At 44.6% G+C, this 23,838-nt stretch overlaps 1 protein-coding gene across 1 annotated transcript in view; it reads left to right on the top strand.

The window, feature by feature from the left end:
- The window catches only part of CAMTA1 (calmodulin binding transcription activator 1), a 904,314-nt gene that overhangs the window by 867,440 nt on the left and 13,036 nt on the right, over positions 1-23,838 (top strand). The window contains 11 exon segments of the mRNA XM_081215072.1: positions 4,618-4,769; positions 8,027-8,223; positions 8,615-8,693; positions 8,943-9,258; positions 9,695-10,218; positions 14,768-14,955; positions 15,478-15,724; positions 17,445-17,516; positions 19,048-19,068; positions 20,495-20,688; positions 21,480-21,554. Of these exon segments, the coding sequence (XP_081071198.1) occupies positions 4,618-4,769; positions 8,027-8,223; positions 8,615-8,693; positions 8,943-9,258; positions 9,695-10,218; positions 14,768-14,955; positions 15,478-15,724; positions 17,445-17,516; positions 19,048-19,068; positions 20,495-20,688; positions 21,480-21,554 (2,065 nt within the window).

Below are 23,838 nucleotides of genomic sequence, written 5' to 3'. Positions count from 1 at the left end.
TCTTCACAGGCAGCATAGATAGTGATATTCCCATTTTACAGAGAAAATTGAGGTGCAAAATGGCCCTTATTTTTCCAGAGTCGCACAGTGACAGTATTAAACCTGGAGCCCTTCTCTACTCCAGTGTTCTTTCCACTGTGTCATCGCTGCCCAGTCTAGAAATGCTGCTTCTGCTAAAAGGGGTGCAGCTCGAACAGGCTCAGGAAGAGGCTTGGAATGAATCATGAGCCAGACTTGCTGCAAAGCCATCAGCGTCATTTACCTTTTGTCTAGGGTACAGGTAGGTGGGTGCGTGTGTCTTGAACGTAGTGGGAAGGAATTGCTACATGATAGTTGAAAGATCTCATTCCCCGGAACCACGCAAGTAAATAAACTGCTTTAGAGAAAAGCAGGAGACAAAGACAGGCACCTGGGAAGACATCCCACTTAGAAGAAGAAGAAAGTAATAGGTAAGATTTGATGGGGATGAGAGAGTAGTGCCTGGTTAGTTGCAGAGAGCAGTGCAAGGAGGTGGATTTTAAATCGTTTTCGAGTGTCGTCAGGTCTGAATTGGCCGTGTGCTTGAGAAGATGTACAGCCCGATGCTGTTGGCAGAGCCTGTGTGGATGGACCGGGTATGATGTACAGGTGACATTTTGCGTGTCCACGTTGGGTGGGAACCCATGCTTCTGCTCGAGCAGGTGGTCCTGGGGTCCTTCTTTAACAAGCACTGGGGTGGAAAGAGGATTCATTCTTGAGGAAGGAGGCTGGGGTCTTAGAGCAGCAGTTCTTGAAATGGGGTCTCAGACCAGAAGCATCAGCATCACCTGAGAACGTGTTTGAAATGCAACCTCTAGGCTCACCCAAACCTAGCAAAACCAACACCAACACTAACACCAAAACAAGCTGGGCATTGCCCCCACCAGTGTGTTTCAAAAAGCCCACTGGGTGATTCTGACGCCTGCTGACACCTGAGAACCACTAGGCTGAGCAGACGCCTCCGCTCGGGTGGCACAGTGCCTGCGGAGGGCACGAGCCGGAGTGTACGCACCCAGACACCACTGCCGCCACAGGGGGCACCCAGACGTATAACCCTGGAGGCTCATGTGCTTCGGGAAGTGGGTGCCCTCAGCTTACTTGCCGTGCAGCCGGGTCTCACGAGGGAGCAGTCCAGTCGCTTCACTCAGACTGTCCTAAGGACAGGGGGGTTGCAACCCCTCAAAGCTGAATCACTGTTGGCTCTGTTTGAAACATCATGGGCAAGACTGCGGCCAAATTCATCAGCCCCCTCAATCTGTACGTTATTTGTTTTCCGCTCCTCCCCGCCTCCACAGTGCATTAATTTAACAACCCAGGTTCATTCAGGCTGCAGAAGTTATTTGTTGGCCAACAAAGGAGCACAGGGATCTCTTCACTAAGCCATCTCCCAGTGCCTGGTACACAGTAGGTGCTCAATAAATATTTGTGCCTGAACAAATAGATCTTTAAATGTACTTTTTTAATCAGAAAAAGTTTTTTGCTTCTAATTGTTTTACCCTCATCCTATAATTTCACACAGTATACAATTAAGATGAGAGACAGCTCCGAATCTGCCAAGTGTTTTACTATAATGTTTTAGTTAACAAAACTGTAAAGCCCGAAACAAGCACCAAGTTGTTGCTTTTGACTTGCTAGTCATGGAGAGTTGGAGGCCATCATTTTATCCATCTGAGGAAGCCTTACAGAGGAAAGGAAGTATGATCAGGAAGGCTCCGATTCTTGATTCACAGGGCGGCCCAGACCTCACTCTGGGATGCCAGCTCAGTTGTTTCATGTTTTAATCATCACTACCTCCCCCCTTTGGAGTCAAGAGGCTCAGAGATACCGTTCTGCACGATATAATTTTCTTAAGAGGCAAAAAACTGCTTCTGAGTATCTTCGCGAAGTGCTTCTCAGAGCAGCTTAATCACAGGCAAGAGCCGACTGCACGGTCCACTGTGGCGCCGAAGCTGGACACGCAGCCCAGAGGCAGGAGCCAGTGACCCCTGGGGCAGACAAGGCGTCATGGTGACAGTCTTTTGGCGGGGAGATGCATTGGCAGGGCCTGGCTCTGCGATGTCGGGGAGGGTCGGTCTGCAGTGTCCACGCTTGGCAGGGGATGGGTGGGGGATGGGTGGAGGTGGGGGGACGAGCCGGGGCTACCTGCACTGTCACCGCCGCAGCCGGAACAGAGCCACCCCGACGGGCTGAGCACAGCCGGGTGACAAGCTCTGTGCGCTTCTGCCCCTTGGCATGACATGGCATGTTAATCTTGGCCACTGTGCTCCAGACAAGCGCAAACCGATCTCCGAGAGGAGCGAATCGGATTCTGAACACTCACTTAATAGGTGCAAGATTTGCAGGCTGGCAGAAGAGATCATCAGAACATGGCTAGAGGCTTCAGCTGTTTCAGTGGGATGAGTGTGGGTCTCTGGGTGGGTTCAGAGATGAGTGGTTGTCTGGCTAGCAGGATCAGCAGGAAGCAGGGAGGGTTTATAAACGTACCACGAAGGATAACTGCTGCTCCACTTGGGGTCACACTCTTTTTTGAAAGGTAAAGTTCTCTGTCCTCAGTTGGCTCCAGATGGAGAAGTCCCACATTCTACAAAATTTCCATTTTCTAATGAGGAGGGCATGGAGTAAGGATTCTAGAATCAACTCTGAAGTCACTTTGTTTTCCGTTAGTGGTCACAGGATGACCACGGCCATGGCCAGTGCACCACAAGCAGATCCATTCAGGGTTACGCCCCCACCCGTGACTGTGCCACTGAGATGCTCAGAGGGTCCTCAGAGTTCGTCACATCTGTCTGCATGAAATTGGAACAGAGAGACGTTACCTTTCACTTTTAAAGAGGAAGGATTTTTTTCCTCTCATGTTGTTCCTGGAAATAGCTTACTAAGAAAATAATACCACAATTCTTGAAAAGCAGTCTACCTCCTCTTGCTTTTGTGGTTTAGAAAAGTGAGATCAGTTTGACATTCGGTATTGAAAACTTCCCCGTGAAACAGGTATTTACTATATTTTTATTTTGAGAAAAAAGTTCTGTTCCCTAGGGTAAGACCTTCTAATCCTTGTGCATCTTCTCTTCCCATAACTTTCCCTTCCTTTTGTCACATGGGGGCTAAGCTCCGGGTCCTGGAGATGGATAAGCTAGGTATCTTTTCATGCCTCAGTGTCCTCATCTGTGAAATGAAGACAGTGACAGGACCGACCTCACACAATGGCCGTGAGGGTAAATGAGTTAACATTTGTAAAGTTATTTACAGTGACTGGCACGGATTCGGTAAGTGTTAGCTCCGTCCACTTTTTAATCTCTCGTAGGATCGACACACTTTACTCACTCGTGTCAGGATTTACAGTCAGGATGGCAAGGAACGCTGATAAAATATTTCTCCTCCAAGGGTCTCCTTTTTATGATTCAGTTGGCTGTATTTTGAAAATAGTGATGCCATTAGCAATTTTTAGGAAGAACTATGTTGTCACAGCTGTTTGATCCATTTCCCAAGACATTTCATTCACATGCCACAAGGTGATGCTGATGGCTGGCGCACTTATCTGGGACTTACCCGTGTCCTGAGCATTTTCATCTGTTAGGTCATTAAATTCTCTCAACACCCCTCGGAGGTAAGGACAGTTACTGTCCCCATTTGAGAGTTAAGGAGGGCTTCCCTGGTGGCGCAGTGGTTGAGAGTCCGCCTGCCGATGCAGGGGACGCGGGTTCGTGCCCCGGTCCGGGAAGATCCCACTCCGCGGCTGGGCCCGTGAGCCATGGCCGCTGAGCCTGCGCGTCCGGAGCCTGTGCTCCGCAACGGGAGAGGCCACAACAGTGAGAGGCCTGCGTACTGCAAAAAAAACCCCAAAAAACAAACAAAAAAAGAGTTAAGGAAACTGAGACACCGAAGGTTTTGTTCAAAGTTACACAACTATTCTATGGCACAGCCAGTGTTCTTAACTGTGTCCTGATTGGTCCTTACCCCCCTCCAGCTTCATCTTCTGCTCTCCTCTCTGCTGTGGTCCAGCCACATGGCTTCCGCTCCTGGAACGTTCTGCCTCAGGGCCTTTGCATTTGCTCTTACCTAACCCAGCTCTAATGTATGTGTGTGTCTGTGGCTAGAGCCTGGATCAGAAAATAAAAAATATATATATTTCTTTCCAGTGTGTGGGTAAAAGATACTACTTAAAAAAAAAATCCAAGTATCTACATCTGTGTGGGGTTGTGTGTGTTCTTCTTTCCCATAGTGATTGCTTTCTTCCAGTGATTTAAATTAAATTGTATTCATTTCATTTGTTTGCTCTAGGGGCCTGTCAACCAGATCTCTCTTCAAGGTTTCCACTGGGGAATTTGCCAAAGAAATGAGGTCCAGGAACCTGAAACCAGGACCTTGACAAAAAGGGGTTTTCTGTTCCTTTCGCTGAGAACTTCAGGCTGCTGTCGAGGCTGCGGTCTTATGTGAAGTGTCAGGGTCACTACCGCGCTGGAGAAATCCAGCCTGGACAAAGCCCGGTGATTCGGTTGGGCCGGTGGCCATCCTGGATGCCCGTCCTGCAGGCTCGCCTAGGCCACGTGTCAATGGCCCTTCTTCCAGAACACAACCTCACTCTTCCTTGTTCTGCCCTAGATAACCAGTTCAGGATGTCCATCCTGGAGCGACTGGAGCAGATGGAAAGGAGGATGGCTGAGATGACCGGGTCCCAACAGCACAAGCAGGGGAGCGGAGGAGGGAGCAGCGGAGGGGGCAGCGGGAGTGGGAACGGAGGAGGCCAAGCTCAGGTACGAGTCTGCGCGGACTGTCGCCTTTCATGGTGTCTGATGTTTTCTTGATGTGCAAGGCTGTCGATCACAAGTCCCTTCTCTGCTGCTGCTGGCACCCTTCCTGGAAGAGGCGAAAGGCAGGGGGGTGCTTTGTAGTCCCTGTGTTTCTGAGTATCCAACTCTGTGTGTTAGGGAAGAGGCCTTGGACTGTGAGGCTTCTCAGTGGTTCACCTTCCTAAGCCTTGAGTCACTTACTGATCTCAGAAATCACTGCAGTCACCTGCCAGCGGGAGGGCGGGCATCCAGTGACGGAACAGAGGCCAAGAGATGACTCAGATTCGCTGGGCTGAGTTCAATTAGAGCCTATTTTGTGTTTTGTGTTCTATCTTTATCTTAAGTATAAATAGAAAACATAATTGTTTTATAAGGGCCCAGAGAAACTGTTTCTGTAATTTTTCAGTGCAGAATAGTAGAACATTATACGTTCTGTCGTTGTTACAAATGCTTTTTCATCAGTTCCGTGATGAATGCATTATTATTGTCAGGTACAGGGAAATCATCAAATATTATTTTAGAGTCCCATTAGTCTTGAAGGCTTTATGTCAATTTCATTTAGGAGCTTCATTTTGGGGAAGTTTCCTAGGCAGAAATTATTTTTCAGGAGGCCCTAGAATAAAATTTTTTAATTAATTGATTTATTTTTTTGGCTTTGTTGGGTCTTCATTGCTGCGCGCGGGCTCTCTCTAGTTGCGGCGAGCGGGGGCTACTCTTTGTTGCAGTGCGTGGGCTTCTCATTGCGGTGGCTTCTCTTGTTGCGGAACACGGGCTCTAGGAGCGTGGGCTCCGTAGTTGTGGCGCACAGGCTTAGTTGCTCTGTGGCATGTGAGATCTTCCCGGACCAGGGATTAAACCCGTTTTCCCCTGCGTTGGCAGGCGGATTCTTAACCCCTGCGCCACCAGGGAAGTCCCCTAGAATGAATTTAAAGGGACTGATGGTGTTTCTTACCTCCACCACTGAGACATCACCTAAAAACCTCAAATAATTCCCCCTCTTTCTCTTCAAGATGAATGTTGATTTTTTTCTGAACAATTATATTTTAAAGTGAACATTTGGAGTTTTATGATCCTTGTAAATATCAAGTATTAGTAATATTTTTAATAATAGATGAAACACATCTATTTCATCACAATAGATGAAAACAAAGCATACGGTACCACACCCCTGAAACTAACCTTTTTCCAGGAGTTTCCTTCTTATTTCTCTCCTATCTTCAGAAATCAATGGAAAAGGAAAGACTTGGCACAAAGTAAAATATTATTAAGGCTTCCTGTCCGCCGGATACTACTGCTTTATAAAAAGAAGTAAACGTTATTTACTGTCTATCTCACGGCTAAAATAAGAGATTCCCATGAAATCCTTTTTCTTTCACCAACAAAGCCTGCATAAAGGGAATGGAGAGTAGTGTCATTTTATAGCTCACCTCTCTGGCAACTGGCCTATTGTCTGATCCCATATTAACTGCTATTGAATACTCTTTCATCAGTTTAAGCTGGCTTCAATAAATATCTGTGTCCACCTTATGTGATAGAGATGGAGCTATTTTTGTTAATGCAAACAAATTCCCTCTTTGCTCACTACCCAGTGACTTCCGTGTGCCCCTGAATGTGTCTGTCTGGTGTGTATAGAGCAGCTGTGCCTGGGCCTTTCGAGTCAAGGTCATTCTGCTGCAGGTCGGGGTTGCACGACTGTGCTCCTCTAAACGTGTCACGACAGTTCTAGCGAGGGTGACATTAACCATCCTCTGCCTTTTTATTTTTGCAGCCATTTTTTTTTCCAGATTTCAAATCAAAAAACAATGAAGAGCAACAACGTTTCTGTAGCAATTGAATTTCATGGGGTTTGTAACTGGACAAAATACCTTTAAAATAATACCAGAGAGGAGAATTAGACCAGAAGGGCCATTTATTCGGGGTGGAGCAGTGGGGGGTGGGGGTGAAACGTAAAAGTGCTAGAGCAGAGACTCAGATAAGCTGTTGAGGTTCCTAACTTTGATTTAATTTTTCTTCTTTCACAACCTCCTTTTACAAAAAAGAGAAGAAAGCCAGGTGGCTAACATGAGTGAATTTCTCTTTCTCGTGTTCCTCTGTGGTTAGCAAGAACGCTTAAATTTCGAGGCCTCTCATGCCTTCCCCAGTGTCCTTTTTGCTTTATATAAAGGACTGGATTATTACTGGATTTTTTAAAATCTGTTTTTTTCAATTGAGATAAAATTGACATATAATATCATACTAGTTTCGGGTGCACAACATGATGATTCAGTATTTGTATCCATTTTGCCAAATCATCACCATGACAAGCCTAGTTAACATCCATCATCACACATAGTTACAATTTTTTTTTTCCTTGTGATGAGAACTTTTAAGATCTGCTGTCTTAGCAACTTTCCAGTATGCAGTGCAGTCTTATGAACTATAGTTGCCATGCTGTACATTGCATCCCCAGGACTTATTTGTTTTATAACTGGAAGTTTATACCTTTTGACCCCCTTCACCCATTTCTCCCACCTCCTCCCCCCACCTCTGGCAACTATCAGGCTGTTCTCTGTATCTATGAAGTCAGGAGGCTTCTCTGTGTGTGTGTGTGTGTGTGTGTGTTTTAAGATTCCGCATATAAGTGGCATCATACAGTGTTTGTCTTTCTCTGACTTATTTCACTTAATGTAACGCCCTCAAGGTCCATCCATGTTGTTGCAAATGTATTACTGGATATTTCTAAGTGCTTCTTTAGGGAGAAAAATCCCCATCTAAGTGACTTAATTCTCCTTCAGAAGGAGCAGAGGAATCAAAAGCTCCAGGCAGCCGGTGGTGGAAGCACACGTTACCCTGCCTTGCTCTCCCCTGACAGTTTACTGCCTGCACTGTTTCCTTCAGCTGGGAGGCTGGGGCCACATTTTCTGTTCGTTTCTTTTTTAGCAGTATATACTTTCCCTGAGCTGGATCAGCACGAAGCTCGCAATCAGAGCGTCAGCTGCAGCAGACGGACTCTGATGTCCTTAGAGTTACAAAAAATTGCTGTGTGCCCGGCTGCGGACATGTGCCGCTGAGCTGGACACGGCACGTTCTGTTCTCCCTTTCGAGATGTCTTATTTTCAGCTTCATGCTTCCCGTTTTCCGCTGCAAATCATAATGCGCTGGTTTCCCACCCCGGCATCCGAATGCTGACTTGGTACAGGGCCTTTGGTCCTCCGATCGGAACACGTGCCATTTCATTACAGTGCGCATCTGGCCCCGGGACCCTGGGGAGCTGCTTTGAGAGCCGCGTGGTTGTCGTGTGCGAGAAGATGATGAGCCGGGCCTGCTGGGCAAAGTCCAAGCATCTGATCCACTCAAAGACTTTCCGTGGAATGACCCTCCTCCACCTGGCCGCAGCCCAGGGTTACGCCACCCTCATCCAGACCCTGATCAAATGGCGGTAAGGCTGGGGCCAGACGGCCGCTGTCATCCTCACCCCTCAGCAGGCCTTTCCTCTTAGGGTGTCCACTGGTGGAGGGAAATCTGGCCATTCGGGGAGCATGGTAGCCTGAGAGCAAAGGGCTCTCTCTGTGGACAGTTCCAAGAAGTTCTATGAACTTCTGCCCGAGAAGTCCTGAGTGAGATGCTGAACTAAACATTGGACTTTTTATTTCCCCTGGGCCTCTGGCAAAACGGAGAGCCCAGAGCACCCTAGGGAGTCTGGGGCTCTATTTCTTCATGCCAGGAATGTGAGTCGCCCAGTTTGGTTTCATCTCTGTGGGTTTCATAACGTTCTGGTATTTTTTAACGTGGATTCATTGTGCAGTAATTTCTGGTGCTGTTCGTTCCAGCACAAAGCATGCAGATAGCATTGATTTGGAACTGGAGGTTGACCCCTTGAATGTGGACCACTTCTCCTGTACTCCTCTGGTAAGAAATGAGTTCATTTATTCCCCGAACTGTTTTTCTAGGCTGGCATAAGGATGTGCTTGGTTCCCTTTGTATTATCCCTCATTGAACGTACGACATGTATCAGAGCTACTTTGTCATGGTAACGTTTTATGGCCCCATTGAGATCGGTGCCGAGGACCAATGTGTCGGTTGGCAGCAATGGCAAAAGTCAAATATGTTTTTTAACTCGTATTGAGGAAGCTCGCTTTGTCTCTCTTTTTTTTTCAGATGTGGGCATGTGCTCTCGGGCACTTAGAAGCAGCTGTCGTGCTGTACAAGTGGGACCGTCGGGCTATCTCTATTCCGGACTCTCTAGGAAGGCTGCCTTTGGGAATTGCCAGGTCAAGGGGTCATGTGAAATTAGCAGAGTGTCTGGAGCACCTGCAGAGGGACGAGCAGGCTCAGCTTGGACAGAACCCCAGAATCCACTGTCCTGCAAGTGAGGAACCCAGTGCAGAGAGCTGGATGACCCAGTGGCACAGTGAAACAATCCACTCCCCAGAAATACCCAAAGGAGTCACCGTCATTGCAAGTACCAATCCAGGTAAACATTTCCAATGATTACATCTCAGAACTTGGCAGATTTCCCTTTTGCTGTCATGCAGCTACCCTCAGAAAAGTCCATAGGATATTCACATACATTTAAGGGTTTGGGGTTTTTTTTTTTTTTTTTAGTGTTTCTAATTTTCCTTTTAGTTATTAGAATGCCTAGTGCTTCCCCCGGCCCATCCCACCCCAAAACTGCAGAAAGTAGCAAAAAAAAAAAAAAAAAATCTATGTTCATGCAAGAAAGAACTACAGATTTTGGAGGAGGATTATCTGAATATAGTATAGGCTGCTGGGGAATATTGAAATGTTAGGGACATGTCTTGAGTTCTGGCTTTGCACTTTGTGTCTCTCAGGCATAGAGAAAGTGTTAATTCTTTAGGATTCCTAATTGTATCGCCTATCCTGACTGTCCTTTCTACTGTACTTTTCAGAGCTGAGAAGACCTCGGTCTGAACCCTCTAATTACTCCAGCAGTGAGAGCCACAAAGATTATCCAGCTCCCAAAAAGCATAAATTGAGCCCTGAGTACTTCCAGGCGAGGCAGGAGAAGCTGCTTTCCACTGCACTGAGTCTGGAACAGCCAAATATCAGGAAGCAGAGCCCTAGTTCTAAGCAGTCTGTCCCCGAGACAATCAGCCCCAGTGAAGGAGTGAGGGACTACAGCCGGGAAATCTCCCCTCCCACTCCAGAGACTGCAGGATTCCAAGCCTCTGGATCTCAGCCGGTAGTAAAGTGGAATTCCAAAGATCTTTACATTGGTGTGTCTACAGTACAGGTGACTGGAAGTCCGAAGGGGACCAGTGTAGGAAAGGATGCAACACCTTCACAGGTGCGTCCACGGGAACCAGTGAGTGTCCTGATGATGGCTCACAGAGAGGTGGTGAACACAGAGCTGGGGTCCTACCGTGATAGTGCAGAAAGTGAGGAGTGCTCACAACCCATGGATGATATACAGGTGAGCGTGGGGAAGGTACACCTGCAGAGGCTGGTCCATCCGTCCTAGCTTCCTTGGTCTTTACTGCCAATTTCCAGAGGTCATGTCATCTTCTCACCAGTGAAAGGTTCGAAGTCTGGGCTTATATATCAGAATTTTGGAGTGTCTTCTTTACTTGGGCCACATTTTCACTTGTGAGTCAAGCATTGTGAACAGGGCCTAAATACCAGGGACCCAGATCTCAGTAGAGCCTTGTACTAGCTCCTCAAAACTCCTACAATAAGTCTTTTGCTTCCTCCTTGCATCCAGGGTGACTGATTTTGCTGTTTTAAGTGCTAGTTAGAGTCACGGCCTGATAATGGCTAAAACAGGAGGCCTGTGGGTAGAATTGGAATGATGTAAGTGATTTGATAAGCACAGCAAGCGTCTAGTTCTTGTAAAGGCATATTTCATCTGAGGCTCTCATGAGGTGCAGTGGAATATCCCTAAAGCTGATAATTGACTACTTTTATAATAAATCCAGGATCCTTTTAGAGCATCACAGTTGTTATAGATTAAGAGAATACATACTGAAGTAAATTTGAGGTTAGGCTCTTAAACAAGCAAATTCCATTCATTAAAATATACTCTATGGGGAGGACAAAATGAGCATCCTCAGAACATGTGTCTGACTTCCTCTCTTTCCCTCTTCCCATTGATAGAATCCAAAACAAATACAAAAGGAGAAAGCTCCCATAAGAAATTCACGAGGGCACCTGTGCCTGTAGAAATAATGGGGATCTCGTATCCCAGACAGCATTCCTAGATAGGTCTGGTTGCTAAAACACTCCTGTTCATTGCATCCCAGGGGACCCTTCCTACCAGCCCCCACTGTTTAGCACAGGACAAGAATCATGCACACTTAACAGTATGTTTCCATCCCTGGTGAGTGGTGGGCGCCCCGCTACTGATCTACCAACCACTACCATTGTGGGGAGGCCTTCCTCAGGAAATCAAATAATATTTGAGATGAGGGGTTGGCACATTTTTTCTGGAAAGGGCCAAGTAGTAAATATTTCAGGCTTTGTGGGCAATACAGACTTCGTCATGACTATTCAGTCTGCCTTTGTAGCACAAAAGCAGCCTTAGACAATATTAAACAAATGAGTTGGCCATGTGCCAATAAAACTTTATTTACACAAATAGTTAGCTAGCTGGGTTTGACCTGCCATAGTTAAAGCCCTGTTTTAAACAATTTCTGATGGAGCCCATACTAGATATTAATTCTGAGCAATCTAGAACAATATTGATAAATATAAACATATAATAATAAATCACCAGACTATGAAAATCAGCAGCTTAAAAGAGGGGAACTAAGATGAGCATCTAGAACAGTACTGTCCACCAGAACTTTCTGCAGTGATGGAAACATTCTATGTCTGCCCTGTCCAGTATGGTAGCCAGTGGCCATGAGTGGTACTGAGCATTGGAAATGTATTCAGTGTGAATCGGGAATTGAATTTCTGATTTTACTTAAGTTTAATTAAGTTTGAATAGCCATTGGATAGCACAGCTTTAGAGCAACTGACCCTTACTGAAACAGTTGATGCAGGAAATAGAAAATAACCTAAAAAAAATCTACTTTATATTTTCACAGAAACTTCAGAGAATATTTTACTAATTTAAGAGCACATACCTATGAAAAAAGCAGCAGTCTAAAGAAGCATTTTAGCCAAATGAAAAAATTAACAATTAAAATTAATGAAATAATTCAAGAAATGGCAAGCCAGAGTTCCTGCAGGAGTGAACAGTAAAACCAGTAATACTGATATCTCTGAATAATTATTGATAGTGTGGTTGCATGATAAGCAATTCTTTAAATAAAAGAAGAATAATGTTTCAAAAAGTAACCTAGAACTAAGATTCTAAGTTGTTTTAACGAAACCAGGGAGGTAGGGAAAGGAAGGTAAAGTGTATTAAAGCAGTTCCCCTGTCCAGGGAAAATCAAAGTTTGTTCCAATTATGATATTGATAGATATGTGTAGCCTGAAATATGCTTGTTAGAAATGTCAAGTTAATAGGTAGTGTAAAAACAGGCTACAGAATTTCTATGTCATATAAAGGGGAAAAAAGAAAATTTGGCCCATTCAGGAAAAGTTCAGTAATGGTAATAAAGAAAAAAGCAACAACAGAAATAATACTCTATAACATAATATTATAGGAATATTTTCAAACGTGACTGATTCCCACGTTGGAAACTGTTAATTCTATTAAAAGATTCTCAGATTGGGTAAAAAAAAAAAAAAAAAAAAAAAAAAAAAGGAAGCAAAATATACCATATACTGCTTGTAAAAGAATTAAAATGAAATGAAACAGAAAGAGTGAAAATGATGTGTTAGGTAAAGATATAACAGACAAATGAAAATAAAAAGAAAAAAGATAAAAAGTACAGGTAAGGCAAATAGTATATATATATATATATATATAATTTGTCAAAACGATATGACTGTAATGAGCCATTATGCACCTAACAACATAGCTTCTAAATATTAAAGCAAGTAAAGATGAAGAAATGTGGAACCATAACTATAATCATAATGTGAGACTAACACAACTGTTTCAAAATTTGTCAGCTCAAGTATGAAGAGGATATGAAAATATTGACAGTACAATTAGAAAGTTTGACTATGTATATTTAATATATGATATATATAATTATGTAGATGTATGAATACACATAGTAAATATACATATCAGTGTTCTTTTTAGACATCCAAGACCATTTATGAAAACTGCTCATATACTAGGACCCAAAGAGAATTTAAATAAAAACCCAACATCATTTGAATAAAAAACCTGAAAGGCATTTAAATTCCATTGCCTTTTGTAGCTATCACAATGAAAAATCAGCTACTTGGTTTCTCAGAATGTTGCATTTATTATGATATTAAGGTGTTCTTACACTGACACGTGTTTATATGATAGAGGATTTGGGAGAGGAGTGACTACAGATAGTTATAACCTTCAGTCTCCAGAAATTCCACTTTTTAATACTTTCATGAAAAAAAAATCAAGGTAGGACTTACCTCCTCCTGTTTGACTCACAAACCAAGAAAGCCAATATAGAAGGAAAGGAAAAACTGTGATATTTTTTCCTTAAATGTTTTCATTTTTATTCCTGTTACAATAATTCTTGTTCTTCATTGAATATTTAGAAAATTACCTAAGATAAGTGTTTTTAAGAGTTTTATTGAGGTGTAATTTACATACCATAAAATTCACTCACTTTAAGTGTCCAGTGTAAAGAACTCTTGTGAATTTATACAGCTGTGCAATCATCGCAGTCCCATTTAGAACACTTCCATCACACCCCAAAAGTTCCCTGTGCCCCTTTGCAGTCACCCTCTGTTCCCATACCAGCCCTGGGCAACCACTGATCTGATTTCTCTCCCCCAGAATTTTGCTTTTTCTAGAAATGTTGTATAAATGGAATCATAAACTGTCATACTCTGTGTCTGGCTTCTTTCACTTAGCATAATGTTTTTCAGGTTCACGCATGTTGTAAGATAAGCATTTTGTCATTTTTGTATAGATCCTTTCAGAACATTTTCAATTCACTTCAAAACTTAAACTGCTATATTTCAACTTCCATTTTCAAGAGATGTGCAAGGAAACTTTTAAAAACAAAGTCATATCTCTGATTCTGACCAAATATATCTACTCCAGACTAGTTTTGAGGATTCCTAAATGTATCCATTAGGGATGTATTTTGGGTGCAGGTATCAGCAACCTAACTCCAGTGGTTTAATAAGAAAATGACTTATTTTTCTCATAGAAGTCCGGAGGTTCCGTTGCTCAATAATGCCGTCCGGGACCAGGATTTTTTCTGGATTTTATGTTCTTTTGCCTTTCCTCTTCGTGCTTGTTGCTTTGTTGTTGTAATGTGGCTTCTGGAGCTCATCTGTAGTCAGAGCAGGAAGAGGAGGGGAAAGGGCCAGGTGCATCGATAACCTTTCATCAGGAAAGCAAAAGCTTTGCCCAGAGCCCACCCAGCAGACTTCTGTGCAGTCTCCTGTCCAGAAGTGGGTCACGGATCCTCCCCCTGTTGGTGCACAGAAGGTGGGAAACCAAGAAGGGGATTAGGACAGTTGGCTTGTATCCATCACGAGCTGTCCCCTGGATGTTGGCCCATTGCTGCTGTCTACAAAACTGGGGTTCTCTGGGCAAGGCAAAATGGGGTGATGGTGGTCAGGTAACCAGTAGTGTCACTACAATAATATGATCAGGACTGCCCAGTCCTAGCATCCTTAACTGGTTGATCCTAGCTGAGAGTAGAAAGTAGGCACAAGCCAGATGTTCTCAAAGACTTAAGGTTTGGGACCAAACTGTGATGTGGAGGTAATCAGATCTGGGATCTCAGCATATTCAGGTGAATCGGAAAACCTTACGATGAGATGGGAGGGTACTGGACTGAGGTGTAAGCCCGCCCTCTCTCCTGTCTTTCTTTCCAAGGTGGGGGGAGTGGGGGTAGGCCTGGATAACCTCTAAGGTGCCACCCTAACCTGAGTGTTCTGTGACCTCTGGGCCCCAGGTGAACATGATGACCTTGGCAGAGCACATCATCGAAGCCACCCCTGAGCGGATCAAGCAGGAGAACTTTGTGCCCACGGAGTCCCCGGCATTGGAGAGGACGGACGCGGCCACCATCAGCAGTACAATGAGCTGGCTGGCCGGTTACCTAGCTGACGTAGACCATCTGCCAAATGCCGCCCAGATCAGGTCAGTAGTGCTTGTGGGCCACTCCCCAGGGCAGGTTCCTGGGTTTACGTGGAGGCTCCGGAGGCCCACTGGATCTGAGGAGTTCCATGTAATGAATGCCGTTGTCAAGGAAGGAAGGAAGCGTTAAGACGAGTTCCATGGCCTCTTCCAAGGCCCCCTCATGTCCTCACCTCTCCCATGATTTTTCTTCCCACATCAGAGTGCAGGAGATAATGTATCCTGGTGTTCCCCCGCCAGTTCAACTGAAGTTTCACGATTGGATAGTGGACTCAGTGGATTTAGTACTTAGCACAGTACTAAACTCATAACAGGTGCTCAGTGTGAAGTCACTAACTGAAGGACATTCAGAGTCTGCTTAGCAGCTCTCTGGACTGAGTGAAGGCATATCCCTCATGGTCCACAGTAGGCACCATCTTGTCCACATGGTCCACAGTAGGTACCATCTTGTCTCGTTGACCAGCGTGCAATGGATCATGCAAACCAATCACCAGCCTCTCTCCCCTGTGTCTCCTCTTGTTTCAGAAGTGCATATAACGAGCCTCTAACCCCTTCTTCTAATACCAGCCTGAGCCCTGTAGGCTCACCATGCAGTGAAATAGCTTTCGAGAAACCCAGCCTTCCCTCCGCCGCAGACTGGTCTGAATTCCTGAGTGCGTCTACCAGTGAGAAGGTGGAGAATGAATTTGCTCAGCTGACTCTGTCTGATCACGAACAGAGAGAACTCTATGAAGCAGCCAGGCTTGTCCAGACAGCTTTCCGGAAATACAAGGTAAAAGACAACAGAGTCCTGATGTGGTGACACTCTTAAGATCGGGGAAAGTCAGAGTCGTTCAAACTAAAACATATGCTGTTTCTTTTTTTTTCTTCTGAATTGATAGAATTGTTATTTGACATTATTAATTAGGTCCCATGAGATTATTAATAATTGTCAGAAGATTTAGTGAAATAAAACTGACAAGTAGTGTGATGGTTGTCACCATCTGAACTTACTCTTGGTAACAATAATGGATATTTATTATCTAATTAATATAAAGTAAGTTGACACCTCTGCCACAAGGAATTTATGACCTAGAACAGGGGTTTCTAGCTGGAGGCCTGGTGACTGATTGTCCTAAAATTTTATGGTAAAGTGCATTTTTGGTGGGAAAGGGCCCAGAGCCTTCCACAGTTTCCATCAATCATTGATCCAAAAGTAGAGGACTCGGACTTCCCTGGTGGCGCAGTGGTTAAGAATCCACCTGCCAATGCAGTGGACACGGGTTCGAGCCCTCGTCCAGGAAGATCCCACATGCCACAAAGCAACTAAGCCCGTGTGCCACAACTACTGAGCCCGCATGCCACGACTACTGAAGCCCGTGCGCCTAGAGCCCGTGCTCTGCAACAAGAGAAGCCACCACAGTGAGAAGCCTGCGCACCACAATGAAGAGTAGCCCCCACTCGCTGCAACTAGAGAAAGCCCGCGCGCAGCAATGAAGACCCAACGCAGCCAAAAATAAATAAATTAATTAATTAACATTTAAGAATCTGCCTGCCGGGCTTCCCTGGTGGCGCAGTGGTTGAGAATCTGCCTGCCAATGCAGGGGACACGGGTTTGAGCCCTGGTCTGGGAAGATCCCACATGCCGTGAAGCAACTAGGCCCGTGAGCCACAACTACTGAACCTGCGCGTCTGGAGCCTGCGCTCGCAACAGTGAGAGGCCCGCGCACCATGATGAAGAGTGGCCCCCGCTTGCCGCAACTGGAGAAAGCCCTCGCACAGAAATGAAGACCCAACACAGACAAAAATAAATAAATTAATTAACTAAAAACAAAAAAAGAAGCTGCCTGCCAATGCAGGGGACATGGGTTCGAACCCTGGTCCGGGAAGATCCCCCATGCCGCGGAGCAACTAAGCCCGTGCGCCACAACTACTGAGCCTGTGCTCTCGAGCCCGAGAGCCACAACCACGGAGCCTATGTGCCACAACTACTGAAGCCCGTGCACCTAGAGCCTGTGCTCTGCAGCAGGAGAAGCCACCGCAATGAGAAGCCCGTGCACCACAACGAAGAGTAGCCCCCGCTCCCCACAACTAGAGAAAACCCGAGCGCAGCAACAAAGACCCAACGCAGTCAAAAATAAAGAAATAAATAAATAAAAACAAAAGTAGAGGACTTGGTTTTATCTTAGGAAAGAGAGCAGAGAGCGGGAATGTACAAGGACCAATAGTGCAATACCTAATTCTTTAAATACTTTGAAAATGAATATTGTTTTGGGCCTCCTAACATCCACATATGATGGTTCTATTTAGAAGCAGGAATAATCAGAGAGTTATTCTGTAAATTCATTTCTTAAATTTATCTTGATTCTAACTTATCACTGCATTTTGGTAAACCTCTGGTCTCAGTTCTGAGAAAGTCAATTAAATGAGTCATGATTCCATTTAAGTCTTGGGACAGTTGCATTTTTTATACGACATCATTATTTCTTTTCTTGCCTCACTTTCCCTTGAAGGGCCGACCCTTGAGGGAGCAGCAGGAAGTGGCAGCAGCTGTCATTCAGCGTTGTTACAGAAAATACAAACAGGTGAGCCAGCTTCGGGTCGCCAGGGGAACGTGCCTTATTCACACAGCATCCAAACAGGCCTGGGGGGTCTGGTGTGTGGTTTGGCAAAGAGCACAACATCCAGTGCCTGATCCAAAGGCTGACTTTGAATTGCCTTGATTAAAAACCAAAGGGAAGTGTTCCAGAAGGGAAAAAAACAAAAACAAGCCATCAGAAAGCCACCTGCAACTAATGCCGCAAAATAAATTTTGTTCAGATCGTTGGCCTCTTAGTGGTGTCACATGCCTGCAGCATTGGTCTGATACTGAGGAAGTTATTTGTGTCTGAAATAAGGCTCTGTGTCTCAGTCATTTTACCTATAAACTAATTAGTAATTAAAGAACTCCAGGGAATTTAATATGGTGATTGGAGTAGGTAAATCCTAATTGTTATCGTTGACCTTGAATTATACACATTACATAATCCTGAGCAGCTTTTCCTTTTGGCTTCTTCTTATCCAATTTAAAATGAAGAACTGTAAAAATCTGAAGAAGCCCGGAATATCTTAAACTGTTTTGTATTCCAGACTGTTTTGTATTCCTTAGTTAAGTGTTGCAGGAAGAGTATCTGAGTTACTCTTTCGTGCAGTATTGCTATTTCTGAAACTACCTGCAAGGTCATGTAGCTCCCCTCAATGGGGAAGAGAGCACCTGGTACGTCCTGGATCTTTTAGGCTCATCATCTCATTTTCTCCTTACAAAAATATCTGAAGTAAACAATTTTACTTCCATTTTGCAGATGAAGAAGCTGAGGCTCAGAGAGATTAAGTAAATATTAGACCTTTCTAACCACCTAGGTGGTGATAACATGTTAAAAATTGCCGAATTGAGTTCTGACCGGTTCATACAATAAAGCTCGGTCCTGTCAGTAGATTCTAGAACCTTTTATTAGGTTGTGCTTTCGGTAGGTCTTACATTTTTATTTAAGGAATAATAAATGCTGAGATGTATACCAGCCACACAGAAATCCAGGATTCTGTTCTCTTGTTATTTCTAGCATTTGTCTGATTCAGGTTGCCATGTTCTCAAGTTTCTTTAGGATTGAGCTCTAATGGTGAGGGGCGGGGAACCTCTTTAGCTTATAGCCATTGAGTTCATGATCCCAGGAAATGAAGGTTTATTGTGTAAACGCTGACACCACAGTCCCTGTAGCCCCAGAGCAGGGAACCATCCTGGCTTGTTGTTAGCCCGAGCAATACTCAGAATTAAAGTTTCAAGTCTGTGATTTCAGCAGGTATTTATTCCAAAATGTGAGTTTGGTTGTTTTTTTTTTAATCCCCTCCCAAAGAAGTGTTGGCTACAACCAGAAAGACGGAAGGCATTTTTTAAAAAATACTGACAAATATAAGACAAGTATTTTGGAAGATGGAAGGCATGAAGGTAGCCAGGTTGCCTTTTTTCCTTTTTTTTTTTTTTTTTTTTGTTGGGAGTTTCATTGGTTCTGGTTCTGGTTTTTCATTTCCTTCTATTCGGCAATCTAACATTAATCTTGTATTTTCTGTTTCTCCCCCAAGCTGACATGGATAGCCTTGAAGGTAATGATACACCCAAGTCCTCTCACAAACCATTCCACCAGAGTCACACACTTCACACCCATCACCAACTACAAGAAGGGGCCATTAAGATGGCACGGTCATTCCGTAGGCATACCCCCCTCGCCCGGCCACCTCACCACAGCACATCTATCCTCTGGGGACCACGTGGTGATGCCGTTGCAGTGGGTTTCAGCAGTAACAGTCATTGGACATTTTCTTGGCCAGTGTCCATCTAAACAATCCATCCAAAACAATTGCCGTGAACCCTGTGAGCCACTGAAGATATTTCCCTTTTTCCCATCGTGCTTCACCATGGCCCGGGAGGTTCTGACTATGCAGAGCGCACGGGTCAAGGCGATGGAAACGCCATAGGATGCAGCATTCTTGTCTTAAAAGACTTTTGGCCAAATGAAAATGTCAGGTGGGTCAGATAAGACTAAAGAGGATTCTTGCAGAAGGGCCCTGTGTCTGTTTCCTTTCCTCACTCCACCTCGTACATGCAGAGAGATACTTAGGCACAGGGATTTTCTGAGGAATACTTGTCCCTCTGATGGTAAGTCGCCTTCTTGTGAGCAAAGCGCTTCTCTGTGACTTCTTGTCCCCAGACTTGTAGCCTATGTCGTTAGCAATCTGGACAGAGTCTTTTTTAAAATCTGGAGAGCTCTGCATTTTTCCTGCCTGGACTCTAATAGGGAAGAGGACCCATCCTCCCCGCCCCGTGCCTTCATGCCTCACTTTCCATCTCTGCGGCAAGCTGGCCGGAGGGTGCTGGGCCTGGCTCCCAAGCCGTCCCCGGCTCCAGGGCCGCTTTCCAAGTTTCATGGCTTCACCCCACTGTCGGTCTTATGAGCATTAATCTTTTGCAGGTTAAAATGGCTTAAAGGTGTCAGCGTTTCATGATAAGCCTTGTATTTGGGACCTTGTAACTCAGAAATTTGTCGAGTGGAATGCTAGTTAGAAATCAGATGCTGACTGCTAAGTAGATTTGTGCTTAGCAGGAATTGGGAGGCATCCAATTAAAAATGGGAGGTTAATTTAAAATGTTTCCAAATTGGAGAGGAAATATTCATCTTCGGCATTTCAAGTTTTACTTCCTAAATAATACTTTTTTGATTCCTAAATGTCTCGGTTTATTGCCATTAAAACTTTTTTCCAAAAAGGGCAAACAATTTTGATATTTGAGGGGAAAAAACCCACATTTAAATCAATGCATTGTCTGAAGGAAACCCTTAAAGTAACATTTTGCATTTTGGAAAGGTAGGTGAAAAGATGCCTAGTTTGCCTCTTTAATGATGCAACCCCAGAGGATAAGAAAAGAAAGGGAAAAGTATTCCTCCTTGCCGTCCCCACCTGGTGGGCTCAGAGGACACCCAGGCCTGCGTGGCCCCCCTTGTTACTGCTGTGCTTCTTCTTGTTCCCCCTGCAGTATGCACTTTATAAAAAGATGACACAGGCTGCCATCCTGATCCAGAGCAAATTCCGAAGTTACTACGAACAAAAAAAATTCCAGCAGAGCCGGCGTGCTGCTGTGCTGATCCAGAAGTTTTACCGGAGTTATAAAAAATGTGGCAGGAGACGGCAGGCGCGGCGGACGGCAGTCATCGTACAGCAGAAACTCAGGTGGGTCAAGATTTGTGGCGGCCAAGAGAACGCCAGCTGAGTCGAAAGAACTGCCCCGTGTTGACACGCAGGCCTGTACAAGGAGTAAAGCATCTCGCAGCTCTTTTCTTCCCAGACCAGTCTAGATGTCGCATGTTTGTAGAGTTATATCTGTGCTCTTTGCCTGTTTTTGTCTATTTAGCTTCTCCTTTCTCTCTCCCCACCCCCCATCCAATCATTTTGATGCCACCACCCAGTTTCACCTTGTATCAGAGTCTGGCTGGACCCCAGTTCCTACTCAGAAAGGTGGCACTGTGCTATAGTCGTCTAAAGTGTAGCGTTTCTATACCTAAGACCTTGGGAGAGTAGGTAGTACTCAGCCACTCCGTTTTGAAGAGTGTAATAAAAACTTCTAGCACCGGAAAATACACTGACGAAAGAAGTTTAGAAAATAATAGCCCAAAGAGAGTGGCAGACACAGGCGAATCAATTTCTAAACCGAGAAAGTCTATCTAATGCCTTTTTGAACAAACGAGCTTATAAAGACTTGGGGAAGAACAGTCACAGGACATCTTATCTTTAGTCTTTCTATTATCTCCCTCCAAGTAGGTGAAAGTGTCTGTAGTCCCCTCCCTCCTTCTCTCCCAGTGATGCCCAGACTCAGAACCATAAAATAGGCTTGTGCTGTTGGACTTGCCACATGAGCTGTTTGGCTAAGAGTTTTCTCTCACTGCTGACCTGCTTTCAACTTTCGCACATGAAGCTTTACAGCACCCTTCTCGTGACAGTAATTCATATTCTGGCTTTTTCAGGAGCAGTTTGCTAACCAAAAAGCAGGACCAGGCTGCTCGAAAAATAATGAGGTTTCTACGCCGCTGTCGCCACAGGTACCTTAACCCTCATCCCGACATTTTCCTCTTCGAGAATAATAAAACCACCCTCATCGCCTTAACCGCTCATGAACTCCTTGGTGAAGCTAATCCCCCACAAATAATCAGGGTACACGTCCCAAGTGACACTAGGATAACAGAACTCTTTAACTAGGGACTGAGTTGCTGCCGTGAGAATACCGGTCGCTGTTCCAGACGATGCTGTGTAGAGATCGAACCGTGGAGATCATGCCAGTGTTTTTGTTTTAATTTGGGTGCAAGGACAACTTAGTCGGACTGGCTTTTCATTCCAGATTTTTCTTTAGCAGTGTGTTCTTCACTCTAAACCCTTACTGTGCTAACGTGTGTCCAAACAGAAAAGACACAGAGTTTCTATTCTGAAGGAAAGGTTGAGACACCACTAATGCCATCCACGTTTTCTGATGTAGAATTTCCACTAAATAGTTGGTGCCCTCTACTGGCCGTGTCAGAGCTAACACCCTCCATCAAATGATCAATTCCAGCTAGTCTGTGATGAGAAACAGGAGAGGTGGTCACAATGAAACTGGGCAGGGCAGGAAACACACCCGAGATGGAGGCGCATTTCCAACGGGAAGTGGGCTCCGGTGACCCCAGCATCTTCCTGCAGAGCTACGCCAGGGGAGTTTCTCTTTGTTTTCCTGAGTTTGGGATGCCTTGGTGAAGACGAGGTCCTTAACTCCGATTTGGGGGGCTGGTGAACCGTGTTTTTCTTTTCTTTACTTGGGTTAATATTCCGGCCTGACCTCTGTGACATTGGCCGACTGAGCTGCGTTTAGATGGCTCTGGCTCTCCATGTAGTTTTGTCGCTTGTCTGTGCATCGGGAGCTATGCAGTTACAGACCCAAACTTGAAAGCAAGCTCTTTAACGTCTGATTTCCTCTTTCCTGTTTAATTGTAACCAAAGCCCGAGTGTCCAGGAGCAGTTTGATTCCTCAGAGGTTTCACTTTAGTTTTTTCCCCCCTCAAACTGTCTACTTGCTAACTTTGAGAGTATTTTAACTTTGAGACTTACTAGGGGTTAACTGGCTACTTGTGTGCACTTTTACTTAAATTAACAAAATAATTCGTTTACATGACCGTGGAAGGGAACGTGGACAGAGCCACACATGCACAGCGATAAAAACTTTTAAAGGAACATTTTTTAGGTTATATACGGTGTTCTCTAGCTAGAATGCTGCCAGGGCAGCTCATGCACATTTACCGTATTCCTCCGCAGAGCGTTTGCTCTCCACCACGCAGTGATGGGGTTTTCCCCATGACGCTAAGCAATGAGGTGCCCATATCAATACTCTGAAATAGCAAGTCTTGTTAGGAAATGCATATCAGAATATGTGGCATGGCCAGGACGTAATGAAATGAATCCTCCAGGCCTTACCAAAGTCAATCTCTTTTCCTTATTATTTACTCATACCTTTGACTTAGCCTTAGGGGACTTGCAGCCAAATAGAGGAGTTGATTTTCTTCCTTTGGTGAAAATATCAAGGCCTTACCTGGGCCCTTTGCCATATATTCTCACGTGTGCTCACACTCTTCTCCCCTCTTCCTCTTCCTCCTGCAAAACAAAAAACCCAGGAGGATTCAATCCAGCACTGCTGAGCCTGGGATTAACACTTTCCTAGCAGGTTTTACCTTCGAGGAAATCGCCTCCACATGGCTCTTCTTTAAGCCACGTCAAACAAATGTTCACAAGTTAAATTCTCCTTGGTTCTTCTGGTCTTTTCCTCAGACTTTGAAAATATGTATACGTAATGCCACCTTGGTCGTTGTGAGCAAAACTACATAAAGTCCCATGTTCATTTTCTTCTTCTTTTTTTCTTTTTTTTTTTGGCCAAAGCCTACCGTGTTTACATTGGGTGAACTGAGTGAATTGAGAGGGTAAGATATTTAAGCAAAACAAACGCCCGAAAGGCTGCTTCCCACAGAAGACTGAACGAAGGAATCGTTTCACTCATGTTTTTAGAGTTCTCCTTTTGCAAACGAGTAGAAAAGCATTTCATGATGATTTTGCCTTTCTTTGGTCCATATTTTAACCAGTAATATCCTCATGAAGCTAATAAGCTTTTTTTTTGTGAAGAGAGCATCAGATTATGGATCTGAATTTCTGTTCATTATTTGAGATTAAACAATGACCCCTACTGGCTCTTTTCTTTACTTGCCCTTTGATATTACAGATGCTAGAAAAATGTGCAGGCAAATTGGAAAAACCTTTGTCTACTGACTGTGTAAGGTCACTATTCACTTTCCGTTTCCATATATTCAA

Source organism: Mesoplodon bidens (genome assembly GCF_964165515.1).
Source record: "Mesoplodon bidens genome assembly, chromosome: 2".
NCBI classification, from domain to species: domain Eukaryota; kingdom Metazoa; phylum Chordata; class Mammalia; order Artiodactyla; family Ziphiidae; genus Mesoplodon; species Mesoplodon bidens.
The sequence above is the reverse complement of the archived record's forward strand: the minus strand, read 5'-3'. Positions and strand labels throughout refer to the sequence as shown.